This window comes from Brassica rapa, chromosome A09, assembly GCF_000309985.2.
Source record: "Brassica rapa cultivar Chiifu-401-42 chromosome A09, CAAS_Brap_v3.01, whole genome shotgun sequence".
Lineage (NCBI taxonomy): Eukaryota > Viridiplantae > Streptophyta > Magnoliopsida > Brassicales > Brassicaceae > Brassica > Brassica rapa.
In genome coordinates this window covers 1,147,470-1,162,389 of record NC_024803.2, presented here as the reverse complement: position 1 = coordinate 1,162,389, position 14,920 = coordinate 1,147,470, and the positions used below count along the sequence as shown (strand labels likewise).

General features: G+C 32.9%; 2 protein-coding genes across 2 annotated transcripts; one reads left to right on the top strand and one right to left on the bottom strand.

The window, feature by feature from the left end:
• Positions 1 to 124: 124 nt before the first annotated feature.
• Positions 125 to 4,572, top strand: LOC103836763 (sucrose synthase 3). The gene is made up of 12 exons (XM_009113055.2): positions 125 to 492; positions 647 to 782; positions 859 to 1,206; positions 1,566 to 1,901; positions 1,977 to 2,072; positions 2,144 to 2,317; positions 2,385 to 2,501; positions 2,579 to 2,745; positions 2,827 to 3,051; positions 3,145 to 3,711; positions 4,042 to 4,180; positions 4,285 to 4,572. Exons 1-12 carry the CDS (start codon positions 395 to 397, stop codon positions 4,315 to 4,317), a joined length of 2,436 nt encoding a protein of 811 aa, XP_009111303.1. The 5' UTR covers positions 125 to 394; the 3' UTR covers positions 4,318 to 4,572.
• Positions 4,573 to 8,519: 3,947 nt separating this feature from the next.
• LOC103836761 (endoglucanase 17) lies at positions 8,520 to 11,361 on the bottom strand. The gene is made up of 6 exons (XM_009113054.3): positions 10,984 to 11,361; positions 10,168 to 10,575; positions 9,991 to 10,083; positions 9,683 to 9,844; positions 9,496 to 9,607; positions 8,520 to 9,230 (listed from the first exon to the last, which is right to left on the bottom strand). The coding sequence occupies exons 1-6, from the start codon at positions 11,266 to 11,268 to the stop codon at positions 8,734 to 8,736; spliced, it is 1,557 nt and encodes a 518-aa protein (XP_009111302.1). The 5' UTR covers positions 11,269 to 11,361; the 3' UTR covers positions 8,520 to 8,733.
• Positions 11,362 to 14,920: the final 3,559 nt, after the last annotated feature.

The window sequence follows — 14,920 nt, the reverse complement described above, 5'->3', positions numbered from 1 at the left end:
AAGCAGGAAAAAACAAAACATTTCTAGAAACAACGTGGCGCGAAAACAGAACACCACTTGTCTTCCTCCTCTGTAATTTCTACTATACTACTCGATAAAACCGCTTTCAAAACAGAGCAACAACACTCGCAAGCCGGAGCCTCCATCCACCACTGGTTTACTATTCCTAAAAAATTGTAAAGTATATGTACACCTACTTACAAATATACAACATTACATTATCACACAATCACATGCTTTCTCCCTTACACAAACACGTCACTTCGATCAGAAACAGAGCAGATCAAACACGTCTTCTTCCTCTTCTCTCTCTAGAATCACTCAAAGCTCTTTCCTTTTGTAATAGCCCTCGTTGCTGATTCGATCATTCAAAGCCAGAAGCAATCAATTCATCATGTCAAACCCTAAACTCACTAGGATCCTAAGCATGAGAGACCGCGTGCAGGACACGCTCTCCGCTCACCGCAACGAACTCGTCGCTCTTCTCTCCAGGTAAAGCCTGATCCTTTCCGAGAAAGTTTTTATTTTATTTTTCCGGGAAAGTTTCCTTCTTTTCCCGGGAAAATTTTGCTTTTCCTGGAAAATTTTCTTCATTTTCCTGAGAAATCTCGACCCTTCTGATTAAATTGTTTGTTTGGTGTTAAAGGTACGTTGATCAGGGCAAAGGTATTCTTCAGCCGCACAACTTAATCGACGAACTCGAATCCATCATCGGAGACGACGACGCAAGGAAGAAGAGTCTCTCCGATGGTCCTTTCGGCGAAATCCTCAAATCCGCAATGGTGAGATTGAAAGTTTCCACTTTTATCACTCTTTCCTTTCTGGGTATAATTATAGTTTTGTGTGTCTATTTTATAGGAAGCCATAGTGATACCACCGTTCGTTGCCTTAGCCGTTAGACCAAGACAAGGTGTTTGGGAATACGTTCGTGTCAATGTCTACGAGCTAAGCGTTGAACAGTTAACAGTCTCCGAGTATCTTTGTTTCAAAGAAGAACTCGTTGATGGAGCTAGCAGCAGCGACCCTTTTTGCCTTGAGCTTGATTTCGAGCCTTTCAACGCGAACGTGCCGCGTCCTTCGAGGTCGTCTTCCATTGGGAATGGAGTTCAGTTTCTGAACCGTCACTTGTCTTCTGTTATGTTCCGTAATAAAGATTGCTTGGAGCCTCTGCTTGACTTCCTAAGGGTTCATAAGTACAAAGGTCATGTAAGTTAGTTAACTCCTATAAAGCTTTCGTGTTCCTTGTCTGCTTGATATGAGCATGGTTCTAAAAATCGGTTTCGGCAAACAGACACCAAATCGGTTGTAATCGGTTTAAACATTTTTAAATCGATCAAAATAGTTTAAATCGGTTAAATTTAGTATTAATGTTAATTCAAATCCACAAATTGATCTAACTTCTTTTGTTTTGTATACATACTTTTGAATTCATCAAAATAATTTTATAATTAAACCTAAAAAATGTATTTTATGTAAATATAAAATATATATAAAATAAATCAATAATTCATTAACTAGCTCTGAATAATCGGGTCTACTTATGATGTTTATCTCTATGTGTGTAGCCATTGATGTTGAATGATCGGATTCAAAGCATATACAGGCTTCAAAGCCAACTTAGTAAAGCAGAAGATCACATCTCTAAGCTCCCAGAAGAAACTCCATTCTCTGAATTCGAGTATTCGATTCAAGGAATGGGGTTTGAGAAAGGATGGGGAGATACCGCGGCACGAGTACTCGAAATGATGTATCTCCTCTCTGATATACTTCAAGCTCCTGATCCTTCCTCCTTGGAGAAGTTTCTTGGGATGGTGCCAATGGTTTTCAACGTTGTCATCTTATCTCCACATGGATATTTCGGACAAGCTAATGTCCTAGGCTTGCCTGACACTGGTGGACAAGTATCTATCTCCCAAAAACCCTTGTCTTTTTCGGATTTCGATTAGTCTTTTAAAGATTTTTTGATGTTTTTTCAGGTTGTTTACATTCTAGACCAAGTTCGAGCCCTTGAGACTGAAATGCTGTTGAGGATAAAGAGACAAGGACTGGACATAACACCTAGGATTCTCATTGTAAGTTTTGATTGTTTGATAATAACTTATCTCTCAAGGTAGACTACAGCTTTTCTTCCTTGCCTCCCAAGGTAACAAGACTAATACCAGACGCGAAAGGAACTACATGCAACCAGAGGTTAGAGAGAGTAAGCGGAACTGAGCATACACACATCCTCCGAGTTCCCTTTAGGTCTGATAAAGGGATCCTTCGCAAATGGATTTCAAGATTCGACGTATGGCCTTACCTAGAAAACTATGCTCAGGTTAGCTTTCTTGAGGTTTTTTTTTCTTATGTAAGAGTTCACTGATACATTCTCTTTAAGAGATCAGGATGCAGCAAGCGAGATCGTCGGCGAACTACGAGGAGTTCCTGACTTTATCATCGGTAACTATAGCGATGGAAACCTTGTTGCATCGTTAATGGCACATAAAATGGGTGTTACACAAGTAAGTTTCTTTTATTTTTTTAACCTATAAGAAGCATCACAGTTATGGACTCTTGATATTGTTTGTGACATAAACAGTGCACTATTGCACATGCTCTGGAGAAAACAAAGTATCCAGACTCGGACATTTACTGGAAAGACTTCGACAACAAGTACCACTTCTCTTGCCAGTTCACTGCTGATCTAATCGCCATGAACAACGCAGACTTCATCATCACAAGCACTTACCAAGAGATCGCAGGAACGTAAGTGACACTACTTAATATCTAGAACTGTTTTTTTTTTTTCTTATGTGCTAGTTCTCATTTAATTGGTGTTTTGTTCAGGAAGAACACGGTCGGTCAATACGAAAGCCATGGAGCTTTTACGCTCCCGGGGCTATACAGAGTAGTTCACGGCATCGATGTGTTTGATCCAAAGTTCAACATAGTCTCACCTGGAGCAGACATGACCATTTACTTCCCTTTTACCGAAAGTGAAAAGAGACTCACAGCTTTACATGGTTCCATTGAAGAAATGCTCTATAGCCCTGAGCAAACTGATGAGCATGTGTAAGTAATATTGAAAAAATAAAAATTAAAAAAAAAACAGTACTATTGACATTATTTTTTTGAAAGAATAATCTCATGTTTGTGTTATTTCAGTGGTACATTGAGCGATAGGTCGAAGCCATTACTCTTCTCTATGGCAAGGCTAGACAAAGTGAAGAACATCTCGGGTTTAGTTGAGATGTACGGTAAGAACACAAAGCTGAGGGAGCTGGTGAACCTGGTCGTAATAGCTGGCAACATTGACGTGAACAAGTCCAAAGACAGAGAAGAGATCTCAGAGATTGAGAAGATGCATGGCCTTATAAAGAACTACAAGCTTGAAGGACAGTTTCGTTGGATAACGGCTCAGACTAACCGAGCTCGAAACGGCGAGCTTTACCGTTACATTGCGGATACAAAAGGTGCTTTCGCTCAGCCTGCGTTCTACGAGGCCTTTGGGCTTACGGTGGTGGAAGCAATGACTTGTGGGCTTCCTACTTTCGCCACTCTGCACGGTGGGCCTGCTGAGATTATAGAGCATGGGGTGTCTGGTTTCCATATTGATCCGTACCATCCTGAGCAAGCTGGTAACATTATGGCTGAGTTCTTTCAACGCTGTAAGGAAGATCCTAACCATTGGAACAAAGTATCAGATTCTGGACTGCAGAGGATATATGAAAGGTAAAAAAAACGTTTAGGATTATTTTTGATACAAAAGTTATTTTTACTATTTCAATTATTTATTTTTTCAACCTTTTATTTTCATTATGAATATAATTTTCCCTTTTTATATTAAAAATACTAGAGGGTCTCCTGCACTACGAGCAGAAATAATAACTTTTAAAAATGAAAAAAATATTTCCGTTTATATTTAGTTTGATGTTCATTAATTTTTAAAAGTATAATCATTTATAGCTTTTTATTTAGTCTAATAACCACGTCATGTAATAACGTTTAGGATTATTGTATGTTGATCCAAAAGTTTTTGAAGTCAATATGGTATGGGTGTAGGTACACATGGAAGATATACTCTGAGAGGCTAATGACACTAGCTGGTGTGTATGGTTTCTGGAAATACGTATCGAAGCTGGAGCGTCGTGAGACTAGAAGATACCTTGAGATGTTCTACATTCTCAAGTTCCGCGACTTGGTCACATTTTCACAAACTCTTTGATTCATTCTTCTTCAGTATAATAAGCTCTCATTGATCTTAGCTCGTTACAGACTTATGATTTGTTGTTTTGTTTTTTTCAGGTGAAAACTGTACCTTTAAGCGACGATGAATGATTGATCCAGTTCTGCGTTGAATGAAAGAAGTAGTTAGTTGGTGTAAAAAAGAAGAATAAAAAGATGAATAAATGTTGTGTTTGTAAGAAAGGATGATGACTTTGGTGGGATGGAGTTATTACGAACTTGCTTGTGTTGTGTTTCATGGTACTTTTGTGTGTTGTGTTTGGTCATGTGTTACTGACATGTTGAAAGTCACGTGAAGTTTGTAGCTTACAATAAAAAGTCTTCTCGAGAATATTTTCATTTCACATCTATGTCGTCTCAAAATAGAATAAACCAGATCGATTTCAAACACTGACGTTCTAGATGATCGATTTTTTCTCTCTAGAAACAAAACTGGTTGGTTGATCAAACTATTTAAACATTTTTTCTATAAATACAGAAGTTTACATTAGTCTATAATTCACCTATATTCTAAAATGAAATGAGTTTAAATATTATTGATGATCCATATTTTTCTAAGAGAGATTGAACTGTTTATCAATACAAACTTATTTGATAACTTTCCTTTAAAAATATTACAGTAGTTTCTAGCGGAAACCAAAACTCTAAAATCAAAACTTATTATGAAATTGATGAACTAACAAAAACAAAAAAAATCTTTAAATTACAACATTCTCATAAGCCAAAGAGGATTTGGTGCATATAAAAATGAAAGAATTACACTCAAAGACAGTTTTAAGTTATTTATAACACAATAAGACAGTTTATGCTACACACACACTTTTCTCTAACTTCATCACATGTCGTTGGGTTTTCCAAGTTAAAACAGAACTATATTGTAAATAGTAGGACCCACTTTCATCTCTCTCTCTTATCTTCTTGATCCACTTTCAACTATCTTTTATCTTCTTCTTTTTTTCTCTCGAACTTTTTCATCTTCTTCATTTTAAAATCTCTGACTTCTAATCTTTTTATTTTAAAAGATTTTTTTGCAAAATTCAGATTGAGCCACAAATTTAGCTCATAATGACTGATTTACCATCACAAACCATAGATATCATGATTGACGTAAGTCAATAAGTGTTCCACCGTAATTCACAAGTACGACGAGCTCTACTACCATCTCTTTTCTTCTACACAGATCTTCTCTTTTGTAATATCTCAAGTCCGATGGAAAACATCAACCTTGTGCCCTCAGACTATCTTCCACGGTGTCCCAAAAGGTGTTTGTGGTGATCTCAGCCTGTCTTTGTGCCTCCGGTGGACCGTAAAGGGAAGCCGCCGCCGCATCTGAGATTATATCGCCATTGTTGGACCTTGAAATTAATTTTTCTTAATTTTCGTATGTGGTCTTTGTAATTTTAAATATTTCCACTATTGCCCTAAAACTTTCAGATTTGCAAATAAGTCATCTTCAGTTAAATTAAAACTTTTAAATTTGTATTTTAGACCCTTTCGAATGAAATGAAGAAAAAAATTTACCAAAAACCTATAAATACATCTTTTTAGCAACTATTCTCAAAATCATTAAAATTATTAAATATCATAATATGAAAAATGTACAAATGATTATGTGTACATGTATCATTTCATATAATATTGTACATATGGACAGTAGAATATATGTGTACACGTTGACGATATTTAACACACTAAGTACCTTTCAAGTATCATTCAAAATTTGATTTTTTTTTGTTTTTGGATTTTTAACCAGACAATTTGATTTGCGGTTTTAGTGAAAAAACATGCTATCTAATTGTGATCTAACTCTATAATTTTATTTTAATTATAATATTCTATGCAATTGTGGTGCAATTTGTTTATATCTAAAGAACATATGCAGTGTACACATGTACACTTTGAAGTTGATGTACATATGTACATCTATGAAATAGATGTACATGTACAATATGAGCATTTAGATGTTATTATTGCATCTTATTACTTAATTTTGATTATTTAAGTAGTATTTAATTGTTAATATTGTATTTGTATACATAATTGCATAATCAGGGTTTGGAATGCATACATGTGTAAATTTGTACATGTTAACATGTGTACACGTGTACATGTTTATATGTGTTTATGTGTCCATCTTCACTTGTGTGTATATTATATATCATTAAAGCAATGTACTGTACAATCATGCTTCTCCACTAAAACCGCAAATCACATTGTCTGGTTAAAATCTCAAAATCACATTTTGAATGATACATTAAAACTATTCAGTGTGTTAAATATCCTCAACGTGTACACATATATTCTACTGTCCACGTGTATCATATTATACGAAATGATTCATATACACCGATTCATTTGTACAAATGGTTGTTCCCACGTTGTCCATATGAACATTGAACATGGAAATGTACATATTTACTTATATTACACAACATGGACATGTTCAAACTTACCAATATCAAAACACAATTGAATGCAATATATCTGATAAAATAGTGTACATACTTGTAAATTTCTTTTATAAATAAATGTTAAACACGCAAACACTTTTATATGTGTTTACAAATTATTAATATAATAGTGTACATACACATTATTATCCATGTGTACGACCCATGAATGTGTACATATTTTGTTTATTTTCAAATTTTTTAATCAGTGGCATTTTAGTAAATATATTTTCGTCTTCTTCAAAATTTTAGGGTTTTCTCCAAAAAAATTACGGCCGCCATTGATTTCTTTCACATAATCTTTCATTCTTTTATATTTTAATTATATGTTATACTTCAAGATCGTAGTTTTATCATCTATAAAATATTTTTCACATTCAGATTTCAAAAATAATGAGTTTTTTGTCAAAGAAGATGAGTTAAAGAGCACAAGTGGAGATGAACTGAACACAAGGGCTTTGGAGGTATATATTATAACGGGTCTGAAGTGTTTAAGATCTTCGTGTCTTCTTTTTTTTGTTTGAAAAGATTAAGAGATAATAAAATTCATTTTTGGCTAGAAACAAAAAAAAACAACGACAAAAGAAGAAGAAGAAGAAAGAGAAACAGATGGGTCCCACTAGTTGGAAAAACCAATGTTTCGTTCTGTTTTAGTTGAGATAAACTACCTCAGTAGTTGAAACTGTCTCTGAGTGTAATAAAAACTCAGAAACTGCCTTTAAATGTAAATCACTCTATAAAAATGGGCTGCTAAAGATTTGACTGGATATTAAAATTTAAAAACAAACAGAACAGTATGGGTTCCTCAATATATTTTAAATTAAACTGTCACATTTATTGATAAATATCGAGATACACAACTGATGCGTGAGTACTATAGATACTCTAGAGAAAACCTGACAGAAGAGAAGAGATGACAAAAGCAGCTTTAATTGACCAATGAGAAAGTACACTTCTCTCTCTGGTCAATTACTCGCTTCTCGTGCCGTGGAAAATTGTTCTCCCAATGCAATAAACATCAATCATCATTCTTTTCTCTCGTTTAGTATTTAAAAAAACAAAAATACTTGCTTACATTTTCAATAAAAGTACTATTCAAGGGTTTGAAAATTTATTTTACTATTCCAATTCTTTATTTTTCAACTTTTTATTTTAATATAAATATATTATTTCATTTTCATATTAAAATTATCATTTAGTTATGTTTTACTTAAATAATTACTGACGCAAATCCATTGTTAAAATTTAAAAAATCATTTTTAAATTTTAAAAAATCTATTACATCAATCTTTCAACTTATGATGAATGTGAAAACTAAAATCTTTGTCCGATCACTAGACTAAAAAGTATTCTCGTTAAAACTTTTATTTTTAGGATATTGGTCTCTCAAATGTGAGATTGTAAATTTTAGCAAAAAAAAACAAAAAAACTATGTGAGATTGTTTAATAAAACCAATGAATCCCGGAACTCGAAGTTCCACTTGAGCTGTTAAATTAGATTCTTGTTAAATCTTTATAATGTTCCCTCCACGCTAAAGCATAATTTCGCTCGTTTTTATGTAAGTTCTCTTACGTTTTTGTTCTGCTTTAAGACATTATTCCCACATAAACACACAAAAGACTACATATTCCACTAATGCAATCATTTAACTGTATATAACTTCACGCTAATTCTACTAATATTACGTTCCAAAATTGTTGTATTTGTTTTATAATTTCTCTATATTTCCCAACACTCCAAGAAGTTGGGAGCCAATCAAGAAATCACAATCGCCATGTTATGGCTCAAAACAGCTGTGGATATAGTAAAATTATCACACAAACGTACAAAAAACATGGATAGAATAATTTAAAAGAAATTTAAAAGACGATAACATTAATAACCACGATAAGATTACACTTGACGTAATATAACGAACCGAATAAAGCCATCCCTTGGACCAATGTCCTCTTGTGATCAGATTTTCGACCAAACATAAAAAACATAGATAACTTCCTTGACGTTTATTTTTTTTCCTTAACTAAACACTCATTACTAGATTGAATCCAAAGGTTACAACTAGAGTTGACCATAGGAATGAGCGAAGTAGGCAAGAGCTCCAACGAGTGGTGCATTGATGTAAGTAGCTGGCTCAGACTGCTCGTAGTCAGTCCGTTCGTCTGGGAAGCGATCGTGCTGGTCAGGACCACCAACCACTGCACCGTCGAGGATATTAGGGTTTGGAGATTGAGAGTTCAAGATGGAGAAGCCTTCGTGACACTGAATCTTGGCCGGGTGGCTTGCAACGCAAGGTAAGGAGGAGCCACGGTGGTGGATTCTCCGTGGGAATTTCGGACCGTAACCAACCATGTAAGACATCCCCAATGGGTTGTCTCCAAGTAGATAATCCACCTGCTTTTTGGCGATTGAGCGGAGGCGGCCAGGAGTGTAGACTGAGCCACCGCAGTGGACGACAGTTCTTGCGGAGGTTAAGTATTTGGCGTAGGTCAAGAGCAAGAACGATGTAGACGTCACGTATTGCATGTTAGCATCTGACATTTTAAATAATAATCCACCTGCATAATATATGTACAAAAATGTTTAGTATTGCACCAGTATTATATTTCCTCTTATTTAGCAAATAAATAACATATTTATCAAAAGAATATCACCCTAAAATGGAAAAGAAATCAGCATAAAGTAAATACATAAAAAATTACATGGTTTCCGGAAAGTATAACATCACGAAATAATTACCATGAAATAAGGGATAAATAACGTTCTTTACTGGAGATTAAATCCCTAAACTAAAGGAAGATGAAGGGGTAAAAATGTTGGTACCCGGTGTGTACTGAGAAGAAGAGAAAGGAGCACCAGGAATAACAGAGCAGATGAAATTATCAGCATGACCTTTGTATTCACTCAGTGTCTTCATTTTCTGAACTAGAAACGCCTTCACAACAACAAATCAAACTTAGTTATAGACTTTTTTTATCTAACATAATTATTTTGTAAAGAAAATTTCTACCTTTGTAAGAAGGATTCTGGCTCCAGCATGCTTGTTGTCCCAACCAAAAGTGTTGTCATACTCAGCAGCTCCAAGGACTTGTCCATTCATCTTTATGTAGTTCAAATATTTTACATTCTTTGTAGCTTTTTGTAACCAAGCAGCTCCCCACAACAACTCATCCTGCAAATCAAGAACCAAAAAACATTCTTGAATCAGCCTTTAGTAAAAAAAAAAAACATTCTTTAATTTCTTTATTTTTTCCTAAAAATCATTATTTTATTTTTTACAATTTAATTTATTTATTATGTGTGGAGAATCCCATTTACCTGATAACCAGAGTAAGAGCAATAAAATGGACAAACTTCTGGCTTCAATCCTGCACTATAGGTTCCTCTGTATTTGTCAGCAAATGCAAAAACCTAACAACAAGACCAATCAAGTTTCTTGTTAAACAACTTTTGTCTGAAAAAGTTTGGTTTTCACAAGTTTTTTTTTGTACTTACTCTAACGGCTCGTTTAAGGAGGATCTTGGAGTAAGAAGGATCAGACTTCTTGAAAACGATAGCAGCTGCGGCGAGAGCGGCGGCTGTTTCGGCAGCGACATCAGAACCAGGAGTGTTCTTGTCTACTTTAAACACACTTCTCTGTGTATCCATGTCTTCTGGTCTTTCCCAACAAGAATGGTCTTTGTTCGCATCACCAACTTGGACGTAAATGGTGTCAGGACGTGCAGTGGCTTTGAGGAGATAGTCTGTTGCCCAGCGAATGGCTGCTTTAGCGTTTGGTAGTTCAGATTTCATGAGACCACCGAACTCAATTACACTCCATGAGAGCATTGTTGTTGTGAACGCCATTGGGAAACCGAACTTGATGTTGTCTCCTGCATCATAGTATCCTCCAACCAAGTCCACCTAACAACCAAACAAAGATTAAAAAAACTAACTTTATACTCTGTTTCTGTAGAAAACTAACTTAATACTCTGTTTTTGTAAAAAAAAACAACTTTTAATTTACTATGTTTTTGTAAGAAAATCAACTTTTACTCTTACTATGTTTTTGTAAAAAGATCAACTTTTACTCTTTTTCTATCCAAGAAACTAACTTCATACTCTGTTTTTGAAAAAAAAAACTGACTTTTACTCTGTTTCTGTCAAAAGTAAACCCATGAATAAAAAAGGTTGAATCTTTTGATGATATTGGTACATAGTTTAACCCACATTGATGAAAACTCTCAGTAAATAAGCAAACCCAGTTCATAATTTCCATTAAACAGAACAATAAAACTTGTAAAATTGAAAAGAGAGTTGAGGAAAGTTTACATGAAGAGCAGAGCCATCAGAGAGGCCAGAGTCTCTTCTCCAAGTCATTCTCTGGTTGTGAGGAAGCTTCCCAGACCTTTGGCCTTCGAAGAAGAGGATGGATTTGGTGAGAGCGTCTTTGTAGTTGTGCTTGGCGATGTGGTGACGATGGTGGTGAGTGCTGAGAAGAGAAGAGGAAGGAGAAGAAGAAGAGTAGGAGGAGCCATTGCAGAGAACGATGAAGAAAGAGAGGACAATGAAGACTCTGAAGTCAAAGGAGGAAGAAGAAAAGAAAAGGAGAGCCATTTCTCTCTGAGAGAGCAGAGCTTCAGTTAACTAACCAATGAGCTAGACAGGTAGCAGAAGCTGCTTTGTGGGAAACAGAGGAAGTAGCTCTGTTCTTTTATAGGGGGAGAAAGGTTTGTGTGTCTCTCACTCTCTCTCCTCTCTTCTCTCACTGTCTCTGTGGCATGGTAAAAAATGTTCTTGACTGCTCTTTTTTTATCAACATATATGGTAAATAAAAATTTGCTTTGTCAGAAAAAAGAGAGAAATGACTAGTTGGATAGTTTGGGACAAAATCGGAATAAATGAAAACTAGAGGGGTTTTTTTTTGATAATATTCAGTAATAACTCATTGTCCGTACTCCTGCTGCTTGTTTGGACTCGGTGGGAGATGGGGAAGCCCATTCGCAAATCTAAGTTATGACTAAAGATTCATTTTACTTGTGTGTCTGATTCTATTCTTGCATGTACTTGATTACGTATCTGATATTTAGATAAGATTCGGTGCTTCTGAATTTTGTAAAAGACAAACCGATCTAACTTTTATTTATTCCAAAATATCATTCTTTTTATTAATATTCGAGATTTTATCATTCAAATTTGTTTACAGTAGTTCAATCATAGTTTCAGACTGATGAGTCTAAATGGAAATCGATATCAGAAGACTTTGACCAATATAATGAGCGCATAACCATTTGAATTTTGAACAACAATATAATGGAAATAGTTTAATTATTGTTCAATTTAATTTACTACTTTTTCTGTGGCTGATTTAATTGTTACTTTAAGTTATTATATGAAACAGTTTAAATTGTTTTACTAGATAAATTTCAGGGGACAAATTTCTAAAGTGTGGCTACTCACAATATAACTTTTGGACTCTGTGGTTTGGGATTATGTTTAACAAAATGGGTACATCATTATTTGCTGAAATATCACCGTTATATAACTTTTTTATTACATAAATAAATATAGTTATCATATTACCAAATAAATAATTATACCATTATTAATATGCTTTGAATCTCTTATAACTTGTTACTATAGATAGTTACAGGTTTCAATTAGGGGTTACTATGTAAATTAGTTTAGTTATTGTAGACCCGAGAGTTAATTAACATTATGGTTTCGAATCAGAATATATTATGTTCATGTAATTTAATAAACAATCGCTTGGATTTGGTCACGTGAAATTTCGTGTTGAAACTTGAAACTAAAAATATCAAATCATATCTATACTATTATTTGCGAAGTAAATTTTTGGAATCGTGCTCTCACGTTAAAAGTTAGAGTGGTTAATATCGTTTATATCCTTAATGAATAAAATGTATAACTAAATTAAAAAATAAAAACGAAATTTTAATTGATTTAATTATATAATTGAATAAAATTAATAATAGTAAGAATTATCCAACATCTGAAAATATAATTTTAAAAAGAGTTAATTTCTGTATATATTGTATTGTTATCTAAAGGTCTTTTAGTAAAAATTTAAAAACATGAATAATATAACTAAATACTAATCAAATAAAATTCTTACTTACATAATTAAAAATAGAATATTGAATTATTAATAATAGTTAGAATTATCCAAAATCTGAAAATATAATTTTTAAAAGAGATAATTTATGTATATATTGTATTGTTATCTGAAAAAGTATTTTAGTAAAAAGTTAAAACATGAATTATATAACTAAATACTTATCAAATAAAATTCTTAATTATATAATTAAAAATAGAATATTGAATTATCCAAAATCTAAAAATATAATTAAAAAAGATAATTTCTATATATATATATATTTTTTTTTTTTATTGTATCTGAAAAGGTATTTTAGTAAAAAGTTAAAACATACATTATATAATTAAATATTAATCAAATAATATTTTTCAATTATATAATTAAAAATATAATACTAAGTTATTTGAAGATTTATTTTAGTATAATAAATATAGTGTACAAAGAACTTTTCAAAAATTATGAAAATGTTTAAGCCCGCATCGCGGGCAAAATACCTAGTATAATATTATTTTTGATATTAAATTTAGTGTCATCGTTGGAGATGACCAAAAGGTTTTGACACCAAAATACTAAATTTAGTGTAATTTCCACACCAAATTTGGTGTCATTGTTGAAAATGCTCTAAATAAATATTTTTAGGTGTTCAAAGGTTTATAAAAGATTATAGTGATTTAAAAATTGTAATCCTTTTGATTTCTCGTATAATGAAATTGTAGATACATGACACAAACGATCACTTTTTATAGTAAACTTCACCTTCAAACGCTATTAAGCTGGATTTATCTGTCACGAATAAAGGATAAGCCACATACATCGACGTGCCAATTACTTTCGTTTATTTCTGCATTCTCTTATAACGATCAAATTTACATCAAACCGTTGCCTACTCTTAAACAGTTAACCGTTTTTTTTTAACTTAGCTTTAAACAGTTAACAGTTGCCTAGACAATCTCGTGAACATACTTTTAGTAGATTGTTCGATAATGATGATGGATTTTCAACGTGACTTTGTAATCATTCCACATACATGTGTGCATGTGACAAGCTTTTTCCATACGAATCTATGATGAACAATAAGCTCTGGCCATTATAAACAATTATTAGGCATTATTAGTGGTTTCTCTTTAAGAGGAGTCCGTAACATATGGGAGTGCTATTGCATATTGTTATGTTTTATGCTAAAAAGGTTACAATTATTTGAATGATGCTGTACAAGTAAATGCGATAGAGTAATGATTGTCATAACTTATCAACAAGCCAATCACTTAATTTACGGAAAATTAAAATAAACGTCGAGGGCCCAAATTACATTGCAGATGAACAGTGTGATTTACTTTATCGAGACAATCCTTTATATTTTCACTAATTTCAAAACTATTATTTTTAGATCTTACAAGGATCACAAAGTTAAAACTGTTTTTAGATTTTGTTGCGTCTCAAACATTTGTCGTTTTTACTTGATTATAAAACAAACGTGATGAAAGACAAAACTGATCAAATCAATCTAATGTAGCATCTTTTCTTTTTCAGTTGAACATATTCTTAGTGGTAGTGATTGGTTCATAGATTAGTAGTACTTTTACACATTTATGTTGATTTTCAAGTCCAGATTTTTGTAGTTTTGTGTTCAGTTTTTTTGTATGAAGACCTCAGACCACAAACAGACAAAAAAATTGTTTTTTTTGCGTTTCATGTTAACAGTCTCTGATCCTATATTGTTAAATTATGTGTTGTGAATGATAATCGACATTAGTAACATTCCACTGTTTTAATATATAAGTCATTTTAGAAGTTTTATTGTTTTATAATATTAGTTTTTTTAAATGTAAAAGTTAACTAAGCAAATAAGATTTAATTAAAACTTATAAATAGAATTTGAAACATGATTTATCATTAGCGATTTTTTAATAAATAAGTTCCATTTCTTCCTATCTAATCTAATGGATTTTCCTCCACTCCTTTTACTTTTCCTAAAATATGATAGAAACTTTAGGTTAAAGACAAAATAATATTTTTATAGAAAATATATAAAATAAAGTATCTTCGGTAGTATTTAACCAACAAAATTATAAATAAAAATAGAAGGATTATGTAATAATGATGTAACAAGGCAAACCACATACTTTTAAAATTTCAATAAAAATTTACAAC